The following is a 22,894-nucleotide window of genomic DNA, read 5'->3' as shown; positions in this document are numbered from 1 at the left end:
TGAACAAATGTAGCAGTGACTGACGAAGGGACCTTTTCCTCACTAGTGGAAAGGATCCCCCGTCATTTTGTGGTCATTTTATTTTCCATCTCGTGGCAGCCATTTTGTGTTAGGCCACACCACTGTCTTGGCAGCCATTTTGTGACTGGCATCCGCGACATGTCCTCAAAATTCTGAATGTGCTCCTTAGCCCAAAAGAAGTATGGTGATCCTTACTTTAACACAAGTTTTTCCTCATACTTTATTTATTTATTATTATTTTTGGGTTGGGAAATGTTTTGCAAGTCTCAGAGGCACGTGTATTTCAAAGCTTGTGGTCACATGCATATGGGTTTAGGGTGTGCAAATTATGTAGGCTCATGAATGCAAATTGTGAAATTTCTCTGCTATCGCTACATCACAGTGAAAACACTCCATTTCTATAAAACGTTTATTCAGATTTTGCAGCACCAAAGCCCCCGTTCCAGTAGGCCGAAAGACGGTCTCAGTGGCACACCACTAAGCTTCAAATGTAGCAGGAGCCCATACAATAAGAATATACAGGGTTTTATATTATATAGGAAGGGGTATGATTCTTGAGAGGGACTGTGTCCAGAGAGCTCTCAAACAGATTTAACAGTCTATATAAACTTTATGGCCTTTGTTTTCCAAACTTTTGGGGCAGCCGACAAAGAGGTCCTCTTCTGATTTCAACTTCTGGGTTTCCTCCAAGAACCTAAAAACAAAAAGTGAAAGATCTTTTGAGTTAAGGGTTCCCCTTCTGCTTAAAAGGAGCAGTATTACTCATGAGGAGTAGCTGCTTTCCAAGCTCATTCCTCTCTATCGGGGTTCGTTCTGACAAAGGAGCGTGATATAAGGACAGCTCTGCTGGATCATATGAAATGCTCAGGGATGGGGAACCTTGTGGCCCTCCAGGATTCTTGGTCTGGCCCTTGGGAGGTTACACAGGCCACACCCCCTATTCACAGGCCACACCCCCTAACCAACCCTGCCTTGCATCCTCCTTGAGTAGTTTTGCCTGCCTGGAAAGGCATCCTTAAACTCTGAAAATTGCCTATTGCTTGCCTGGACAGAGCACAGAGTAGATTGTTTCAGTTTGACCCAGAAGGTTGCCTGCACTGTTTTCAGCAGCTAATTCTAATATTTCTCGCAAGCGAGTTTTGTGAAATAAATGAATCCCGCATGCCCACCCAATCCAACAACGAGATTCCTTAGAAAGAGACCTACGGGCTTTGTAGACATTGCACCCAAGGCCTGTCTGGGTCCCGATCCGCTCAAGCCTGGTGCCGAAGCATCCTGAGAAATATCTCCTCCGCTTTGGGGAAGCCAGGAATTTCATCCAGTGGTCCTCCATTTCTGCAGGGTGAAGAGAAGTCTGAAGTCTGAGCTGGCTGGAAGAGAGGGTTTCTGCATCAACAAGGTCCATAATGTCAGAGCCGTCATCTGCCTCGTCAGACCTCGAGATGGGAGCCTCCAATTCCCCTTCCGGAAATTTTTCCTTCAGGCGCTCCAGGAGGTCCTAAAATCAGAGGGGATGGAAACAGAATATCTGTTTAGAATATTGATTGCGAAAAATTGGAAAAGTGGTATTATACCGACAAAAATGGAGTGGCTTGCCAAATTATTGGAGTACTACAATATATCCAAAACAATGGGAGAAATTGGAAGGATCTCAAAAGAGAAAATAGACAGGGACTGGAAGGTGTTTAAAGGATACTTGCAAAACCATATCGAAAAATCAGAACTCCTATTAGAATAAACAAGTTCCATTTTAAATACTGAAATACTTAATAAGATGGATAACAATGTGTAATAGAAAAAGAAGCATGAATTTAGGTTAAAGGTGTGTGAAAGAAAGTAACAGAAGTGGAAAGAAATTGCAATTGAGTAGATTGGAAGTCTAACACAAAGGTGGGGTGAGGGGTGATGGATGGCGATGGGAAAAGGAATTATCTGTGGGATTGAGTGTAGGTATGTTTGAAGATTTTTAAGGATTGTATGAAATGTATGTTTGTATGCTTGTATATTTGCAATATGTGTGTATTAATGTTGAATTATTTTAACAATAAAAACTTTTTAAAAAAAGAATATCAAGAAACAAACTCAGTTCAGAATGTGAGGACCTAGAAAGCTTCCTCCTACTGAGTCAGACAATTGACTCCAGCTAGCTGTGTATTACCAGCACTGGCTGGCAGCAGCACGGTTTCAGGCAGGGGACACCCCCAGTCCTCCCTGAAGATCCCACTGGGGTTTGAACTTGGGACCTTCTGCATGCCAAGCAGTTGCTCTGCCACTGAGATAAATGGTCCTTCCTGCGATCATCATAGCAATCAATATTATATCAAAGCAGTTGCTGCTTTCTTTCTTACACACTCACACAGAAAATTTACAATCTGGTCCAGTTTTAGCACATGGCTTTGACTTTTCTTTGAATTGCCACCTTTTAAAATTTGACTGTGAAGTCTTTTTTTAAAGATCTTAGTTATTTTTAATGGATTTTCAGGGCATGGTGTTAAATATTAGTGTGCTAAATGCCGTCTTTTTACACCTGCATTTTCCTCTCTCCAAAATCTCAACTGAACAGTGTCTTCTGCTGGGGAAACTGGTGGGAAGAAAGAGATTTTGAACCAGAAGGATCTAGATTTTGAATTTGCGGAAGAATATGTGGAGCTGGGAATCTTGGCTTGAGAGTCCTCACTCCACCTCAGCCTTCAAACAGAAGTTTCCTCTTGACTCCTTTAGGATATACAGTGGTAGCTTGGTTCTCAAACGCCTTGGTTCTCAAACGCCGAAAACCTGGAAGTAAGTGTTCCGGTTTTTGAACATTTTTCAGAAGCCGAATGTCCAATGCGACTGTCAGCTATTGTTTCCTGCACTAATCAGAAGCTGTGCCTTGGTTTTCGATCATGTTGGAAATCAAACGGACTTCCAGAGTGGATTAAGTTTGGCGCTTTTATTTTTGCTATTTATTTTATGTTTTTCTTTTTGAGGCTTTTTCAGTTAATTTGTTTCTCTGACTGTGTGGAACCCAGTTCAGCTACTGATTGATTGTGTGACTGCAAAAATGGATAAAAGCCCCCCATCCAAACAATGACCATCATCAGTGCAGGTAAGAAAAATATATATATATTTTTAATAATCTACAATACTGTCTTATTTTATAGTACAGTACTTTGATTATTGCTTTCATTTTATGGATCCATGGTCTCGTTAGATAGTAAAATTCATGTTAAATTGCTGTTTTAGTGGTTGTTTTTAAAAGTCTGGAACGGATTAATCTGTTTTGCATTACTTTCTATGGGAAAGCGTGCCTTGGTTTTGGAACGCTTTGGTTTTGGAACGAACTTCCGGAACGGATTAAGTTTGAGAACCAAGGTACCACTGTAAAAAAAAATTTCAAAATAAAAATTGGAGATGCCAGTTCCCTTCTCTCTTCTCTCCAAAATTTACCACCCCCACTATATGTAATGCTTTTGATTCCTGCAATGCACGTTGGTCGAGCTGCGAAGATCTTTTTCTGCTCACGAGCAGCTAACAAGTTCAAATTATCATTCTCTTTGGTTGCATCTAATGCTAGTCTGACTCAGAACAGACCCATTGAAGGTAATGGAGAAGACTGACATAGGTCCATTAATTCCAGTGGGGTTCCTCTGAGTAGGAATCTTAGAATTGTGCTGTTGCAAAGGACCATAAGGGTCATTTAGCTCAAACTCCTACAATGCAAGAATCGCAGCTAAAGGGACTGAGTGGGATAGAATCCATTAATCATCATTCTTTGCTAGCACTACCCCCCCCCCCTGTAAAACATTTCATTTCATTTATTTATTACATTTATAATCCATCTTTATTCTCCAATGATCTCAAGGTGGAGTACGTGGTTCTCCTCCTTGCCCCCATTTTACCCTCACAACAACCCTGTGAGGTAGGTCAGACTAAAAAATGATGAATGGCCCAAGGTCACCCAGCAAGCTTCATGGAGCCATGGGGATTCGAACTTGGCTCTTACATTATTTTCACCACGATGAGCATTTTGGAGCTCGTTTGAGAAGCTTGTTGCAAAATTCAGAAGAGTAAAAAAAAAACTTGTGGGAGGGGCTGGAGGGTTAATGGTTTGTCTTGTTTTCATTATGCATTCTGCGTTTTTAATCTTGCATTTGAATGCTGCTCTGAGATCTACAAATATAACCGAATAACGATTAAATTTTGAAGGATAGTTGGATTTCAATTTGCCTTTGGGTGAGTTCTAAGTTTGATCAATTGGATAAATTTCTGCAAGTGTGAATTAGGTACTTCCTAATCAAACTGAACCAACATGATTTTTACCAAACTGCGGGAGGCAGTGGAAGACAGGAGTGCCTGGCGTGCTCTGGTCCATGGGGTCATGAAGAGTTGGACATGACTCAACGACTAAACAACAACAACAACCACCACCAAACTGCACCGAGTTAGAAACAACAGAGGAATATAAATGGGTAAAATTGATGGTAATTGCAGCCAGACAGGTTATAGCAAGTAATTGGAAAAATGCAGAAGAGCTAGGGGTGAACCAATGGAGGGAAAAATGGAAAAATATTATAATCTTAGAATATCTAACTGTGAAGATACATAAAATGAAAGGGTTTAAGGTCAGTGAGAAGGAGGAGGATTGGTTTGAGAAGATATTGAATTATTTGGGTAGGTCTGAACAATTTGGGGCAATTAAAATGTTAAAAGTTAAATAAACCTTGTGGATGGAGGAGTGTTAATGTATGTAGAATTGTACATATGGTTTATTTGAATATGTTATTATTGATTATGTATACCCAATGTATCAGCTGCCTGGGGGTTTTCACTGTTTGTTTCAACTGTGTTTTGGTTGTTGGTAAAAAAAAAATTAAAAATTAAAAAAACAACAACCAAACTGACTTCCCAACACACACACACACACACACACACACACACACACACACACCCCACCTCTGACCTGCCCCCTCCTTCCTCACCTGAAAGGACCGCAGTTCTTCGCTGGAAGGACTCCAGGCCACAGGATGACTCGAACCCAGGCCTGCTTGGGCGAACACCAAGAGCACAGAGGACCAGCGACACCAGGCCACAGCATCCATCATCCCTGCTTCTCTTCAGGCCTCTGAGGTCTCGTAGCTTTGGCTGGGGATGCAAAACACTTCTTTGCAGACCCAGGGAGCCTTTCTTTATAAGCCCCTTCGGAGGATGGCTCCTTGCTGCTTCCAGCCGGCCTGGACCCCAGCGAGCTGAGCCACTTGGCTCTGATAAGGGAACTGGTTCCAGCCAGCGGTGCTGAGTCTTTCGGAAATGACACATTCTGCCTCCACCCTGCTTTGAACAGAGCAATTATAGACGCTTTCTTGAGCCGCCAAACCGTTCACGGCCGCGGACCAGCAGAAATGTCTTTTCTTCTTTCTTAGAGGCAAATGCAGGGCCACGACTTATGCTACGGGTGCATCCCCAAATTAGGCAACTCCGCGACGATAGGGAAACTGGGGTTAATAGCTGGCTGTACTTTGCCCACAAATCATCCGATTTTACAACTTGGATATCTTAAAGGAACTGGGGCAGGGGATTAACGTAACAGCTCTATAACTGCTACCAGAATTATTATTTGTCCTAATTGGAGGGTGCAATGAGATAACACCCTCCATGAGATAACTAAAGTCTAGGACATGGTATGCATGGCTAAGCTTATATATAAATATGGTTTGAAGCTCAGTATCAAAAAAACAAAGATCATGGCCCCTGGTCCCATCACCTCCTGGCAAATAGAAGGGGAAGAAATGGAGGCAGTGAGAGGTTTTACTTTCTTGGGCTCCATGATCACTGCAGATGGTGACAGCAGTCATGAAATTAAAAGACGCCTGCTTCTTGGGAGAAAAGCAATGACAAACCTAGACAGCATCTTAAAAAACAGAGACATCACCTTGCCAACAAAGGTCCGTATAGTTAAAGCCATGGTTTTTCCAGTAGTGATGTATGGAAGCGAGAGCTGGACCATAAAGAAGGCTGATTGCCAAAGGATTGATGCTTTTGAATTATGGTGCTGGAGGAGACTCTTGAGAGTCCCATAGACTGCAAGAAGATCAAACCTCTCCATTCCGAAGTAAATCAGCCCTGAGTGCTCACTGGAAGGACAGATCCTGAAGCTGAGGCTCCAAGACTTTGGCCACCTCATGAGAAGAGGAGACTCCCTGGAAAAGACCCTGATGTTGGGAAAGATGGAGGGCACAAGGAGAAGGGGATGACAGAGGACAAGATGGTTGGACAGTGTTCTTGAAGCTTCCAACATGAGTTTGACCAAACTGCGGGAGACAGTGGAAGACAGGAGTGCCTGGCGTGCTCTGGTCCAGGGGGTCACGAAGAGTCGGACATGACTAAACGACTAAACAACAACATGGTGAGAACCAGGAAAGGCATACAACAAGATAATGCCTTTATTGAGAAATGGAGGAATAAGTTGGAGGGTAATGTAAACCAGTACGTTTCCGATCACAATTCAAAGTGTTAGTGCTCACCTTTAAAGCCCTAAATTGCCTTGGTCCTGTATACCTGAAGGAGCGTCTCCACCCCCATCATTCAGCCTGGACACTGAGATCCAGCATCAAGGGCCTTCTGGCGGTTCCCTCATTGCGAGAAGTCAGGTTACAGGGAACCAGACAGAGGGCCTTCTCGGTAGTGGCACCCGCCCTGTGGCAATACCTCCCATCAAATGTCAAGGAAATAAACAACTATTTATTAAATAATTTTAATAAATAAAATTATTTATTAAGAGGGCTGGGAATATCACCTGACCTTGGAGAGAACTGCCCCAGCCGTGTCGGATTTACGTATAAGCTAAACAAGATATAGCTTAGGGCCCCACCCTCTTGCCCCCCCCCCCCAAAAAAAAATTAAAGGAAGAAAAAACTGGATGTACATTTCCAAAATATAACATAAAAAACAAATAAAATAAAACCTACATACAGCAACAGTGTTTTGTGTTGTGTAGGCTCCTGTGATGTAAATAATGGGCCCCTCCTGCTAGCCTGCTCCCTAAAATATCACTGGTTTGCTCATTTCTATATATAGGGTGCCTACATTCTGGTTGCATGGCAACATGTACAAATGGCTTTAGATACCCATTAGGTCCATAAATGACATATAGCATATATTCAACACAAAAAAACAGTGACAATTTGTTGTTGACAAAGGACAGCTGGACATATCAAGGGCCCCATTACCTTCAGTAGCTTAGGGCCTCACCAAACCTAAATCTGGCCCTGGCTGCCAACCAGTGTTGGCAGTGCTGAACTAGATGGAACCGATGCACATCACCTCAATTGTAGACATGAGATAAATACATAAATAGAGTGGTTTAGCTATTTTAGAATGCTTTGATTAAGGCCTGGGTATCTGCTGGGATCAGAACCTTCTCCTGCAACGTTATCTCGTTGTTTTCTGCTGCTCCAGAGAAGCGGACACGGAGCAATGGATCCAAACTACAAGAAAAAAGATTCCACCTAAACATTAGGAAGAACTTCCTGACAGTAAGAGCTGTTTGACAGTGGAATTTGCTGCCAAGGAGTGTGGTGGAGTCTCCTTCTTTGGAGGTCTTTAAGCAGAGGCTTGACAACCATATGTCAGGAGTGCTCTGATGGTGTTTCCTGCTTGGCAGGGGGTTGGACTCGATGGCCCTTGTGGTCTCTTCCAACTCTAGGATTCTATGATTCTATGATCTCTGTGCACTTTTAATTTTGCATATTTTGCAAAAACCTGGCCCATGCTGTGAAATCGCCTTTTGCAAATCTACTTGGCACCGGTTGGGAAACAAGGTTTCACAGCTCAGGTCATAGACCAGCGCAACTCTGCTTTCCTCCACCTGCTCCCATCTGGGGGGAAACAGCCCCCCACCCCTCTTGGTGATGGAAGACCCTTCATCTCCCACGCTGGGCTCACTTCAAAGGGCGGCTGTTATCATTTATATGCTAATTGGAACAAACACTTTTGCCCAGGACGGGAATGGGCAGGCGCGTTTAATTAGCTGCGGCCCTTAATGCGAGAGAAAATACATTACTTTGCGTGTGCATGAAAGGATTGCTTTGTGATGTAAGCTGTCCACCCCCCCCCCATTTAGAATCCCCTCCCATAATTTTTATTAAATTTTACTGTTTTACATTTTAGAATATGACCGGTATATCATTTTCCAACTCTACAATTCTATGATCTAGTATCTATGATGTGGGCAAGGTCTAGGAGCCTGGATAGCTCAGTTGGTTAGACCATGGTGCTGATAACGCCAAGGTTGCAGGTTCGATCCCTGTATGGACCAGCTGCATATTCCTGCATTGCAGGGGGTTGGACTAGATGATCCTCAGGGTCCCTTCCAACTCTACAGTGCTATGCTATGCTAAGGAACCTGTAGCTCTCCACAAGATGTTGGGTTCCTCTCCCAGCCGATGGTCAGGGATGATGGGACTTGGAATGCAGCAAGATCTGAAGGACCACAACTTCCCCACCCCTTAGAAGAATATAAACAACCATTTCTAAAAACCTTATGGTATGTTGCTAGTCCTTAGCCTCTACTTGCCACCTGTAAAATGGGCATAATTTAGGGTTGCCATATTTCAAGAAGTAAAAACCAGGACACCCCAAAAGTTGTTGAGCTTTCTTCTTTTACAAAAACGCCAAAAAAACCATTTTTCGATTGACTTGCCTAAGATCCAGGAAAAAATGCCACATTTCAGAAATCCCCCCCCCTGTCATTTCTGCCTTTGAAATCCCGGTAATGTCTGGGGAAATCCAGACATATGGCAGCCCTAGCATAATTGCATCTGTCTGTTCATTCTTTCTACCGCTTCTTTTGTATCCTTCCCTTTCTCTCGCTGAGGTTTCTAGAACCCTTAGGCAAACTGCTAGACCTCAGCCTCTACTTGCCACCTGTAAAATGGGCATAATTTTCTCTGTCTGTTCACTCTTTCTCCTGATTTGCATCCTGCCCTTTCTCTTGCAAATAGTCCACAGCCGGCTTGAGAGAACTTTGGGATTCTTGTGAGCTTGGCGACAAATCCTGGCTGCCCATGAAAAAATATTTCATTTTATGCTTGCGCTGACACAGAGACCCAATGCTCCAGGACTCGCCCCTGGCCATATTCCCTTCCTCGTCATTTCTTTGGCAGCAGGAACACTCTGCTCTTTTCCCTCGCCTGCCCAAATCATTAAACATTCTGCATTAATGCGAGTGTCAAAATCTTCTTGTGCCTCTGTGTGTTGTTGGAAGCCCATACCGGCAGTTTTCATTTTAGCTGAGCTGAGGGCCTCTACATGACAGTTCCTTCGCTGTGCAAACACCCCCGTGCGTTGATTTGAGCACCAGGAGACAACATCCACACCTACGCAGGAGATCTGCCCCTGTCATATTTCTTTTTGCAAAACCAAAGGCCCCCTTGCAAACATTGACATTCTCCTGCCTTCTCATAACTCTGGACCCTGTGTGGTTAAGGTCAAGTTTAATTGCCCAGCGATTGGATTCACCAGTTTACCTGCTTGTGGGGCTTCCCATTGAAGTATCCGGTGAGAGGAGGATGATGGCCTGATCCAGATTTAGGGCTCTCCTTCTGGGTTGTATCCAGCCAAGTTTGTTTGTATGATTGGTTGATATTCCACTTTTTTCTCCAAAGAGTTCAGACTGGTATACATGGGTCCCCCCCCCACCACCATTTAATCCTCACAACAACCCTGGGAGGTAGGTTAAGCTGAAAGGCAGTGACTGGCCCAAGGTGTCCCTGTAAGCTTCATGCCTGAGTGGGGATTCGAACTCTGGTCTCGCAGGCCCTAGTCGGACAATCTTAACCACTCCAACACCTTGGCTTTCTCAAGATGAGGAGGACTAGCGCAGGATCCAACCCTCCCCCTAATTTTCCCCCAAACAGGGACACTCTGCAGTCTATTTTCAGGGTCTTTTCCAAGTCTGAGAGCCATATTCTAAACGAGAGTTGGAAGAAATAAATTGCGTTCTTTTTTACACACACACACACACACACACACACACACACACACAGCATATTGGAAATGAATCGGACCAATTATGAAAACCAGTTTATTTCGACAACTGTCCGCATGCAGAATTTTGCACATGAACAAGACACGGAACGAAAGCTAGATAGGATTTATTGTAGATACACACCTTTGCCACGAATGAGAGAGCACTGACTGGAGATGTGGGTGTGAGGACCGCGATCTGATTTCTCTGGTTCCCTCAGTGCCCGAAGGCTCTGGATGGATGAAGTAATGTTTAATGGGAGAAAGCTGAGCCTCAGATATTCTGCGAGTTTTTTTCTGGATTGACTCACTCACACCTGCCCACCTCTGAGAAGAACTGCCTATGCTGGGCCGGTCCAAAGTACCAACTAGCCAGGCCTCCTGTTTTCCACCTGTGGGAATGCTAAACTCCTTTTTTTAGGGAAGGCCACACTCAAAGAAAGATGATGATGAGCCCACTTAGGTGGCTTTCAAAGAGGATTAGGCAAATTGGAAGATGGAGCAAGCTTGTTTTCTGCTGCTCTGGACGGTAGGACTCGAACCCATGGATCCAAGTTACAAGAAAGAAGAATCTGACCAAACATCAGTAATACGGTAATTTTCTGACAGTAAGAGCTGTTTGGACAGCAGAGTGGACTCCCCCAGGAGGTGATGCTCTCCTTCCTTGGAGGCTTTTAAGCAGAGGCTGAATGGCCATCAGGGATTCTTGGGCCGTGATTCCTGCATTGCAGGAGGTTAGACTAGATGTCCTTTAGGCCCCCCTCGAACTCTAAGATTCTATGAAATTCATGGAGGAGAAGGGTATAAAGGTAAAGGTAAAAGGACCTGTGACCATAGCTGTCAACTTTTCCCTTTTCTTGCGAGGAATCCTATTCGGAATAAGGGAATTTCCCTTTTAAAAAAGGGAAACGTTGACAGCTATGCCCCTGACCATTAGGTCCAGTCAAGGATGACTCTGGGGTTGCGGCGCTCATCTTGCTTTATTGGCCGAGGGAGCCGGCGTACAGCTTCCGGGTCATGTGGCCAGCATGACTAAGCCGCTTCTGGCGAACCAGAGCAGCACACGGAAATGCCGTTTACCTTCCTGCTGGAGTGGTACCTATTTATCTACTTGCACTTCGTGCTTTTGAACTGCTAGGTTGGCAGGAGCAGGAACCGAGCAATGGGAGCTCACCCCGTCACGGGGATTCGAACCGCCGACCTTCCAATCGGGAAGCCCTAGGCTCTGTGCTTTAACCCACAGTGCCACCTGCGTCCCAGGAGAAGGGTATCAATGGCTAATAGCCATGATGGTTAGGTGTTCTACCTCCCCTGTCAGAATCACAAGTGGGAATCCCAAACTGCGTCCATGTCCTGCTCCCGTAAGCATCTGATTGGCCACTGAGAAAACAGGATCCTGGACCAGATTGGCCTGCTAGCAGGATGCTTCTCATATAGCCTCCCTTCAGCTGTTGTTTCCCCTCTAGGGTTTGGTATTCAGGGTATACTGCTCCTGTCCTTGGAGTCTCTGTTTTGCTATCGTAGTTAACGGGCGCTGCCGTCATCTTCCCTGAATCTGGCTAACTCTTAAAGAAGAAAGTTAACCACTTCTGGTCACGAAGGCAGCAGTTTAAACATGACTTGTATGTGGGGGAAGAAAGCGGCTTCGAGTGCGTGGGGGAATGAGTCCGGACAGATCGAATCGCACTAGGGAGTTAGGCAGAGGCAGGAGGTGTGAAGGTTTTTGCTTGAAGGTGGGGGTGCCTTGGCGATGAATGAGGGTGTTGGTTGTCTCTCTGGGAGGCGATGGGTCCTGCCGGCGATGGGTCCTGCCGGGGGAGAAGACAGGGAAACGAAAATACATCATGTTCTGAAACAGCCTCTCTCTGGAACAGCCCTACGAGAGAGGAAGCTCAACACGTCTGTCATGCTCAGCTGCCTTCCTTGGCAAGGTTAATTGGCTGAAAACCTTTTCCTGCAAGTGGAAGAGTAGGCGCCCCAATTTAATTGGATTGGTCGATTCCCTCCCCCAAGGAATATTATTTTTAATGTAAGAAATGCAGATCGCAAGTGCTGCCTAAAGAGCTGGGTGTGTATTAGGGCAGAGGTTGCCCACGAGGTCCCTGCGGGGAAGCGTCAAAGCTCAGTGGCAGAACACCTGCTTTGCATGCAGAAGGTCTCAGGTTCGATCCTCAACGGCGTCTCCAGGTAACGCTGGAGACATCCCTTGCCTGAAACCCGGGAGTGCCGCTGCCAGTCAGGGTTGGCAGTACTGAGCTAGATGGACCAAAGCTCAGTAGAAGGCAGCTTCCTTCGTTTTCATTTACCATATTTTTTGCTCTATAAGACTCACTTTTTCCCTCCTAAAAAGTAAGGGGAAATGTGTGTGCATCTTATGGAGCGAATGCAGGCTGTGCAGCTATCCCAGAAGCCAGAACAGCAAGCGGGATCACTGCTTTCGCTGCGCAGCGATCCCTCTTGCTGTTCTGGCTTCTGAGATTCAGAATATTTTTTTCCTTGTTTTTCTCCTCCAAAAACTAGGTGCGTCTTGTGGTCTGGTGTGCCTTATAGAGCGAAAAATATGGTAAATCACACAGAACCATGAGGACTAGCACCTTTTATAGCATCCTCTGTTCTTTTAGGAGACTTCCTTGGTGCTCACAGAATCCCCCTCCCTGAGTCCTGGATTGGGGGAGGGACATTATGTTGTAGCCCAAAGAGCTGGTTGCATTCTGGTGCCCAGAACCATTTCTCGGTATTGGAACCAGGCTACAAGTAAGGTTGGCAGACCCTGTGTCAGGGAGAATGTCTAAGGCTCTGATGGTCTACCATCCCTGAGAGATGGCTGCCCAACCTCTATGAACCCCATGAAACTCCTGCCTGGAAATATATATATATATATATATATATATATATATATATATATATTTCATAAAACCTATACACCACTTGTTTGTAAAACAAAAACCTCAAAGAGGTTTACAAAAGAAGATAATAAGATTATCAGTAAGAAAGATCAACCACTTTCGAAAAGCTAAAAAAGAAGAAGATTAGAAACAGATCAAAACTCACACCGACTTTTTAAACATCCGGCCGGGCTTATCGGTTTTTGGCAGACACCAAAAAGAGTTCAGTGAAGGCAGCTGTCTGAAGTCAATAGGCAGGGAGTTCCAAAGGTGCTGCTGCCACACTGAAGGATGGACTTCTTACAAATGCAGAACAGGGATTCTGTGGCACCTTTGGTAGTGCCAGTTCCGCCGATCAAAGCAATCGAGTGGGCATATTTGGGGGGGGGGTGAGGTGTTCTCACAGGTAAACTGGTCAAGCTGTTAAGGGCTTTATATACTAATAGTAACACCTTGAACTTGGCCCAGTAGCAGATCCTGAGCACAGCTATTGTGTGCAATTGTGCTGCAGAATTCTGCACGGACTGCGGCTTCCGGTTCACGTGCAAAGGAAGCCCTATGTGGAGCGCATTGCAACCATCCAGTTTTGACGCAACCAGGCCAGAATCTTCTGGTTGTGGACACTTACCTGCCGGACTGCCTTTCAGCACCCCAGCCCACTCAGAGCCCCGATCCGGTCCAGCTTGACCCCGAAGCATCCTCTCGAAAGGCCCTTTTTGCTCCTTCCCCGATACCTCCGGGAGGAGCCCAGGAGATCATTGAAGAGCCTCTGGAAATTGCTTTCTGAGAGGGGCACCCCTTCCTGGGGTCTCCTGGCCCATGGCAGCAAAGCACCCTGTTGTTCCAAGGCTCCTCCGGTTAGGAGGGTCTCATCTTGGTCCTGCTCTGTTTCCTCAGACCCTGCTGGCTGTTCGAGGTCCTCCTCTAACCACTTAGACAGGGTCTGAAAAATACAGAAGGGTGTGGGGAGAAGGAAGGGAAACAAAATAGGTAAAGGGACCCCTGACCATTAGGTCCAGTCGTGACCGACTCTGGGGTTGCGGCGCTCATCTTGCTTTATTGGCCGAGGGAGCCGGCGTACAGCTTCCAGGTCATGTGGCCAGCATGACTAAGCCGCTTCTGGTGAACCAGAGCAGAGCACAAACGCCGTTTACCTTCCCACCGGAGCGGTACCTATTTATCTACTTGCACTTCGACGTGCCTTTGAACTGCCAGGTTGGCAGGAGCTGGGACCGAGCAAAAGGAGCTCACCCCGTCGTGGGGTGAAACAAAATAAGAACCAGCAAACAAAAGAAACAAAATAAGCACCAGCAAAGCCAAGACCACCCCCTCCTCTCACCCTCTCTGCTTCCCCCCTTCCCTGCAAGCTGACGCCTATAAAATTTGACTTGCTTCTAACTATTGGGGTGGCTCCCCCCCTTTTTGCATCACCTCCAACTTCGGTCCAGGTGAGTCTTTATACCCCCAAAGAGCCTCTTCCCTTCATTCCACTGGAAAACCCCACTTGGCTTTTTTCTGGGGGCTGTTCCTTCCTCTTACCTAAAGATGGGACAGATCCGTCATTTTCGATTTCTCATTCCTCCCATCTAAAGTTCAGCGCTCAACATTAGTTTGCAATGAATAAAACAACAACCAAAACTAAAAACGAATTACACTTGAAAACTTATCACTAATAATCTGTATTTATTTGCTGCATTTTTATCCTACCATTCTTCTGAGGAGCCTGGGGTGGCATCCGTCCGTCCCATAGCTGTCAACTTTTCCCTTTTCTTGTGAGGAATCCTATTTGGAATAAGGGAATTTCCCTTAAAACAAGGGAAATGTTGACAGCTATGGTGGGTCCCCTCCTCCCCATTTTATCCTCACAGCAACCCTGTGAGGTAGGGCAGGCTGAGATACAGCAACTGGCCCTAGGTCACACCCAGTGAGCTTCGTGGCTGAGTGGGGGAATTTGAACCCTGGTCTCACACTCTAACCACTGCTCCCAAACCAGCCCCTAACCATAATCTCCTCTGCAATGAAGTATTTTCAATAAAATAAAACCTTTGCAATTTTGCCTAATGTGCACATTTTTTTGCAATATCTCTTTCATTTCTCTATGCTCTCTCTCTCTCTCTCTCTCTCAAGAAATCTATGCATTTCTATGTGCTTGCTTTACCCTAGCACAAACATTTATTGATGCCCATTACCCAGCTGGAGAAGTTGCATTGCAAAATTCAGAGCAGTCAGTGCAAGTTTCAAAGGCTGTTTTTCAGTTCACAAATTGCTTTGGGAAGTGTGGCTCTGGTTTGGATCTCTTTGAAATGCAACCAGATCCTTCTGACCCCATCCATTACCCTCTCCACTTACCTGGACATTGGTCACTGGCTTGGCTCTTCCTTGTTGGTGAGCAAAAAGCAGCAGCAGCAAGACCCAGCGGGAGTACATAACTTTGGGGTTCATCCTCTGTGTGGCTGCCTTGCCTCCACTCCTAGCTGGATCCCCTGAGCCTTTCCCCTGCGGCAAGGTGAGCCAACTGGTTCTCTGCCTAGCTTTTATATCTCCCTTGACCCCTCCCCAGGTCGACCGCTGAGCTCCTGGAAGATGCCCAAGGATTGGCTTGAGTGCATCTCATCCCTTGTCAGGGAGGAGGGGAGTTTGCAAAGCATCTTTGCTAATGCACTCTTTTTCTCTCTCTCCCTCGGCAGGTATCAGCCAGTAACAAAAAGAGGAATTTTGCTTACGATCTTGAGCTGGAAATCATCTCTGCTTTTTCGCCTCCGGACACCTCCACCTGTCAGTTTTGTTCAATTCTCTGCCGGCAGGCAGCAGCAAAGTTACTACTGCTGTTAGCATACTCCAGTAGAACATGTAATATATAGAAAGCCTGCGGAGAAATAGCCCCAAAGGAAAACAGGAAGTTGACTTATGCTGACTTATACACTGGTCCATCTTAGCTCAGTATTGTCTACACAAACCGGCAGCAGCCGTCCTTCAGGGTTTCAGGCAGAGGACATTCCCCTACCCTCAAACATTTCTCTGATCAGGAAGCTTCTCTTGCACTTGATCTCACCGCACACATGAACCTCACATACACATCTACTTCGGTTACCGTGAGCAATTACATCCTCTCCGCCTAGCCTACCTCACAGGGTTGTTGTAAAGAAAAGAAATGTGTAAGGGAAAGGATTGTGTGCAACACCTTCCACAGATAAATGGAGTGAAATAATTTTTTAGCTGCAAACTGCTTAGAGTCCCTGTTAGGGACTTAACCTTGGGTTAAGTACTTAATTAGTTCTGGACGTCCGTTCTTAACCTGAAACTGTTCTTAACCTGAAGCACCACTTTAGCTTATGGGGCCTCCCGCTGCCTCCGTGCCGCCAGAGCACGATTTCTTTTGTCATCCTGAAGCAAATTTCTTAACCCAAGGTAATATTTCTGGGTTAGCGGAGTCTGTAACCTGAAGCGTATGTAACCTGAAGCTTTTGTAACCTGAGGTACCACTGTAATAACAACAACAACAATAATAATAATAATAATAATGGAACGGTGAGAAGGATCAGGAACCTACCAGAAAGTAAATCCTATTGAACTTTCTGAGTAAAAATGCTTAGGATTGCAGTCCAGTCTTTACGCAGTCACCTGGGAGTAAGCTCCATTGAAGACAGTGAGGCTTACTTCTGAGTAGGCAGTGTAAGGCTCCGTTTACAATAATAAAGGAACAAACATCCCCCACATTCCCTGAGAAATAGCTGGCTGCTAAAGCATTGCAAGGAAAGAATCCGAAGTCACTTGCTGACCTTTTCCTTTGGAATTACAGGAAGGGCTTCGTACGCCAGCTTCAAAGTTTCTTTCATTCGGTGCGGGGATTTTATTATTCTGGGATCAAATCAGAAACTGGGACGGCTTCTGTAATTTCGGGACTGTCCCTGGAAGATTGGGACACTTGGAGGAGATGCATTCCGCTGTACCTGCAGATGCCATTGGGCACTGAATTTGGGACCTTCTGCACGCCAAGCAGGTATACTTCCACTGAGCAGCAGGTGCTCTGCTTGCCCTTGTGTAGAATGCTCAGCTGGAAGGGCCTGACTCTGTGTCAGGCTTCCCAGGTTCCGAAGGGAGATCTGAAACACCTTTCGATAAGGGAAGCTCAGAGCCAGTTATTATAACTTCTAAAGAAAGGAGGGAAGGAAGTCAACAGGGTTCTCAGCTGAACGATTCCTGTCTGTTCACAAAGAGAAATAACGACCGCTGCTTTATTTATTGTTCCTATCAGCCAGTTTGGGTTCTTTACAGAGTAACGTCATCTTCAAACGGGAGGTCTCTGCCCCCAAGAAGCTTACAGTTCAATATCCAGTAAAAGGAACCCTGCAAGATCTCCACAGGCAGGGCTGGGCAAGGCCCTTGCCAGAAACTGCCGAGAGCAGCTGCCAGTCAATGTAGGCAATACTGAGCTGGAGAGAACGACCTTCTTACTTGGTACGAGGAAACTGCGTCTTAAGGGACGGACCTTCGTTCAGCGGCAGAGCATCTGGTAGGCATGCAGAAGGTCCTGGGTTCAATTTCTGACAGGATCTCCAGGTAGAGCTCCAGGTAGAGGCCCCAGGGGTGATGGGAGCTGTCGTTCAGCAACACCCAGAAGGCCAGAGGTTCCCCATGCCTGCTTCCAGCCATCCTCAGACAAGCCAGTCTTCTCTCAGTCTAACCTCAACCTCCAAGGTACCATTGCTGGCATTATAAATCCCTATCTCCATGCTCTTCTCCCCCATTAACAACCATCTTGAGCCTTATGATCAGTGGTGAGAAGGTCACTGAGTGAGATCTGTTTGGCGCTGGCCCACGACGGGGCCTTCTTGGTGGTGGCTCCCTCTTTGTAGATTGCACTCCCTGGCAGAAGTGCACCTGCCCTCCCTCATTGCTGACTCCCTGGAGGAATTTAAATACATTCCTATCCAGGTCAGCATTTGAAGGCCGGAAGATCCTGTCCCTAGCAACCTTGAAATTATTAGCTGTGACCGTATGTGGCTATTTTACATGTCTTATTATTATTTTTTACCGTTTGTATTTTCCAGCCATGTCTTTGCAGCCGAAGGACTAGCAGCTTGCCTTTGCATGTTTAAAGGAAAGCCGAGGTCCTTGGGGCTTTCTGCCATCCCGTATCAAAGTCTGCCCCCCCTGCCCCCCCCCCGCAACTCCTGCAGAAGAACGGTGACATTATTCCACACGGCCCCGATCATCATTCGGCGCACTCCAGGACACCGGTGGGCCTAGCAGGAAACGGACAGCGCGCTGCTTAATTGAGCCTCAAATTAGCATCAGAAGCCTTAGATTAATTTTTCACAACTGCTTACTGCGGGGGGAAGCAAATCCCTGATTTAGAGCTCCAACATTGCCTTCCAGCCTGCCAGCAGCCAGCTTGTATGCAAATCCTGAAACCTGGAAAATCCCTGTTCTTCTTCATGCAGAGCCTAGTTGAACTGTAGTACTAGCCACAAAGGCTATGCTTTGCCTCTACAGTTGTTTCCGAATTTCACTTGCTGGAAGCAGCGAGAAGGGAGAGAGCAGTTGTCCTCAATTCTGCTCACTGGTTTCCCCCAGGCTATTCTTATGTTCCTGTGTTCTGTGCACATACATGCACGGACGCCGGTGGAGCTGTGGTCGAAACCACTGAGCCTCTTGGGCTTGCCGAGTGGAAGGTTGGCAGTTTGAATCCCCGCAACAGGGTGAGCTCCTGTTGCTCTGTCCCAGCTCCTGCCAACCCAGCAGTTTGAAAGCACACCAGTGCAAGTAGATAAATAGGTACCGCTGTGGCAGGAAGGTAAATGGTGTTTCCGTGCACTCTGGTTTCCGTCATAGTGTCCCGTTGCACCAGAAGTGGTTTAATCCTGCTGGCCACATGACCCGGAAAGCTGTCTGTGGACAAACGCTGGCTCCCTTGGCCTGAAAGCGAGATGGGCGCCGCAACGCCATAGCCACCTTTGACTGGACTTAGCCGTTAAGGGGTCCTTTACCGTTATCCTTTTTTACATGCATACTTAATTTTTTTTGTATGCTGGCTTTCCACAGTTCAAACCATGCTCAAGGAGGCTTACAATATGGGGGGGGGGGGATTCCATAACCACAACGAAACAAGTCTTAAAAAAGAAAAAAACATTGAGGTTGGTGTGGGCAGAGACTGGAACAACTTTCTTTCTCAGATAACGGTCCTGAAACAACACAGAATAGTTAGCAAGTGGAATAACATGACTGATATGTTTCGCGTTTGAGATATACTAATTACTCTTTGCAAAGCCAGTAAAGTTTTGCCTTCTACAGCAGCTTACATAGCCTGTAAAATAAAGTGTTAAACACATCACCAACTTTCTACTGTGCTTGAAAATTAAAACGCAAACACGTTAAAAACACACACAACCAAACTGAAAAATTTCCACGTAAATCACAACATGATCTAAAAGAAAGATGCAAATGAGCAACAGCAACAACTCCCTGTCAACAAAACACCCCAAGAGTCTGTTCAGCAGCATCAACTTTTGTAGCTGGAGTCAGTCCAAGTCCCGGTTTCCCAGGCCAGACGGAAAAGGCCTGCAAGGCAGGGAGCAAGGTCTTCCAGGATTCCCAGTCAAGATGCTCCCTGGCTTCTTTAGCAGTCTCAGCTTTTGTAGCTGGAGTCAGCATAAGATGGGATGGGGAGAAATTCAGTCGGCTTTTCCTCTTGATGCAAACCTACCTAGTTCGCACTTAGTGAAATAATACGAGAGCTGGGACACAGCTAAGATCTTAATCAAAGAAGAGCCTGTTGGATTGCGAAGTCCACCACAGGGTTTGAAGTGTAAGAAAACAGCAGAATATATTAAGAAACATGTCAAAGAGGATGAAATAAGATAAGATGGAACCTTAAAACACAATTGTATGTAATCTGGGTTATAAGCATCAGCAGGGAGCAGGAAGTCACTAGCTGTGTTGAATTGGGATATAACTGTTGGGTAACAAATGTAACTTTCAATATGGAAAAAGAATAAAATGTTGTTGTTGTTGTTGTTGTTGTTGTTGTTGTTCTTCTTCTTCTTCTTCTTCTTCTTCTTCTTCTTCTTCTTCTTCTTCTTCTTCTTCTTCTTCTTCTTCTTCTTTAGTTGTGTCCGACTCTTCATGACCCCATGGACCAGAGCACGCCAGGCACTCCTGTCTTCCACTGCCTCCCGCAGTTTGGTCAAACTCATGCTGGTAGCTTCGAGAACACTGTCCAGCCATCTCGTCCTCTGTCGTCCCCTTCTCCTTGTGCCCTCCATCTTTCCCAACAACAGGGTCTTTTCCAGGGAGTTTTCTCTTCTCATGAGGTGGCCAAAGTATTGGAGCCTTAGCTTCTGGATCTGTCCTTCCAGTGAGCACTCAGGGCTGATTTCCTTCAGAATGGAGAGGTTTGCTCTTCTTGCAGTCCACGGGACTCTCAAGAGTCTCCTCCAGCACCACAATTCAAAAGCATAAATTCTTCGGCGATCAGCCTTCTTTGTGGTCCAGCTCTCACTTCCATACATCACTACTGGGAAAACCATATCTTTAACTATATGGACCTTTGTCAGCAAGGTGATGTCTCTGCTTTTTAAGATGCTGAAAATATTATTACTGAAAGGAAAAAAGAAGAGCCTGCTGGATCAGGCCAAGGGCCCATCTGGAACATTGTCCTGTTCTCACAGTGGCCAACCAGATGCTACTTTTGGGAAACCCGCAAACAGGATTTGAACACAAGATCACTCTCGCCTCCTGCAGCTTCTAGCAACTGGTATTTGGAAGCTGCAGTGGAGGCGGAGCTAGTATCCCTTGAGGCTTTTAGCCACCAATAGACTTCTCCTCCTCCATGATTTTGTCTGATCTTCTTTTCAAGCCATCCAAGTTGGTGGCCATCACTGCCCTCCTGCCGCAGTGAGTTTCACAGTTTGAACTATGCTGTGATGGCCTGGAATTCAGACTCAGAGGCTGAACCTGAGGAATCCCAGCCTGCACAGGAGTCCCCGCCTCCAGAACCAGCTGAGCCGAGGCTGGGGCCTGAGCCTGAACAGTTCTCACCTGTGCTGGGTCCTCAGGAGCAGACACCAGCTGAATCTGCTCTGGCTCTGGAGGTGATGGAGTACCCATTGACTGCAGGTGCTCCACTCTCAGCCCCGTCAGAGGAAGCTGAGGTTGCCTCTGGGTCCGGTAACCCTCCAGCCTCTCCTGAACTACAGAGGCTCAGGGCAGAGAGGTGGAGGGAACTAAGTTCCCGCAGGAGAAGTGCTCGCCTCCAGGCCAGGAGAGGCGAGTCACCTGTGGACCGGGGCCGCCCTATGCCTCGGGGCAGATAAAAGCCGGCCAGCCCCAGTCCCAAGTTGCGGGAGCAACATTGTTGGTAGCCAGTTCCTGCCTGCACCCTGTCCTGCTCTTCTGCCAGAGTTCCTGACCTCACCCGACTCCCTGCCTTGGACCCCGCCTTGCCTTTGATGGACAGCCTCCATACCGGACCCTCGACCTCGGACTGGACTCGGACCTCGCCACATGGTTGACCCTCGGGACCAGCACATATGCACTGCATGAAGAATGACTTTCTTTTCTCTGTTCGGAATCTTCCAACATTCAGCTTCCTTGGATGTGGACGAGTTCTCGTGCTCCAGGTGTTTGGAGATGGAGGGAATCGTCGTGAAAATCCACTGGGGTTTTTGAAACCAACCAAACTCTTGCCATGTTGGTGTTTTCTCCTGCTCCAGACTGGCGTTACGATAGGTGCTGGAGTTTGGCCTTTTTCTGATCAGTGCTGGCACACCATCCCTGGACCCCCTCGTCTGGCAAGGCCTTGCCATCGCGTAATGAAACACGAAGGCGTCCAAGGGATGGAGGACCCTGGCGGGTGATTTTAGCTGGGTAATTACCAGCCGGGACTCAGCCTGCGTGACGCTGAGCATTGAACCTTGGCACTGGGTGAAGGCCGGGGCCCCTGAGCGAGAAACGTTAATGTGCCATAATAAGGAATTGGAGAGTTTTGCGTTGACGAAGACCCCGGAGTGACGTCACCCTCGCCTTTGAAGTGGAGCAAGTCATGCAAGACCAGAGCAGTGTCAGGAAATGGGGAGGCTTGGAGGGTTCTTGTGGAATTAACAGAGATGGGAGGAAAACGGAGGAGGCTTCTGCAGAAGTCGAGGCAGGGAAGCAGGGAACGATTGCCCCAGGGTGCTCGGACGAGGCACCTGGGTAGAGAAAGGAAGTGAGACAGGAATGATCTGACTTGTATGGTTGCAGGCAGGTGAGGCCTGCAGGCTTCTCCTAATCTGTTGTTAAGGTGATGGCTGGTTCCCTGGTAGGGCAGAAGCCAGGGAGCCCAACAGCAGGTGGCGCCAGAGCGCATCTCTTTAGCACTGACTAATCCAACACTCTAGGTAAAAGGTAATGGTAAAGGACCCCTGGATGGTTAAGTCCAGTCAAAGGTGACATTGGGTTGTGGCACTCATCTCGCTTTCAGGCCGAGGGAGCCAGTGTTTGTCCACAGACAGCTTTCCGGGTCATGTGGCCAGCAGGACTAAACCGCTTCTGGCACAACAGGGCACCGTGATGGATACCAGAGCGCACGGAAGCGCCGTTTACCTTCTAGCTGCATTAGTACCTATTTATCTACTTGCACTGGCGTGCTTTTGAACTGTTGGGTTGGCAGCAGCTGGGACAGAGCAGCGGGAGCTCACTCTGTCGCGGGGATTCGAACCGCCGACCATCCGATTGGCAAGCCCAAGAGCATGGGTAGGCAAATTAAGGCCCAGGGGCTGGATGCAGCCCAATCGCCTTCTAAATCTGGCCCACGGATGGTCCGGGAATCAGCGTGTTTTTACATGAATAGAATGTGTCCTTTTATTTACGATGCATCTCTGGGTTATTTGTGGGGCATAGGAATTTGTTCATTATTATTTTTTCAAAATTTAGTCCAGCCCCCCACAAGGTCTGAGGGACAGTGGACCGGCCCCCTGCTGAAAAGGTTTGCTGACCCCTGC

General features: G+C 46.8%; 2 protein-coding genes across 3 annotated transcripts; both read right to left on the bottom strand.

Moving 5' to 3' along the window:
- Positions 1–416: 416 nt before the first annotated feature.
- Positions 417–5,323, bottom strand: LOC309346322 (natriuretic peptides B-like). The gene is made up of 3 exons (XM_081869945.1): positions 4,983–5,323; positions 1,228–1,519; positions 417–715 (listed from the first exon to the last, which is right to left on the bottom strand). The coding sequence occupies exons 1-3, from the start codon at positions 5,103–5,105 to the stop codon at positions 690–692; spliced, it is 441 nt and encodes a 146-aa protein (XP_081726071.1). The 5' UTR covers positions 5,106–5,323; the 3' UTR covers positions 417–689.
- Positions 5,324–10,848: 5,525 nt separating this feature from the next.
- LOC309347015 (C-type natriuretic peptide 1-like) lies at positions 10,849–15,570 on the bottom strand. Of its 2 annotated transcripts, none has more exons than XM_081871446.1 (3): positions 15,261–15,570; positions 13,536–13,854; positions 10,849–11,834 (listed from the first exon to the last, which is right to left on the bottom strand). In XM_081871446.1, the coding sequence occupies exons 1-2, from the start codon at positions 15,351–15,353 to the stop codon at positions 13,555–13,557; spliced, it is 393 nt and encodes a 130-aa protein (XP_081727572.1). In that variant the 5' UTR covers positions 15,354–15,570; the 3' UTR covers positions 10,849–11,834; positions 13,536–13,554. The 2 variants fall into 2 exon arrangements, with proteins under 2 accessions (XP_081727572.1, XP_081727571.1); XM_081871445.1 differs by having other exon boundaries at positions 10,851–11,834; positions 13,540–13,854; positions 15,261–15,568.
- Positions 15,571–22,894: the final 7,324 nt, after the last annotated feature.

Source organism: Podarcis erhardii (assembly GCF_964252035.2).
Source record: "Podarcis erhardii genome assembly, chromosome: 7".
In the NCBI taxonomy this organism is placed as follows: domain Eukaryota; kingdom Metazoa; phylum Chordata; class Lepidosauria; order Squamata; family Lacertidae; genus Podarcis; species Podarcis erhardii.
Note: the sequence above shows the minus strand (reverse complement) of the source record. Positions and strands in the feature narration are given on the sequence as shown.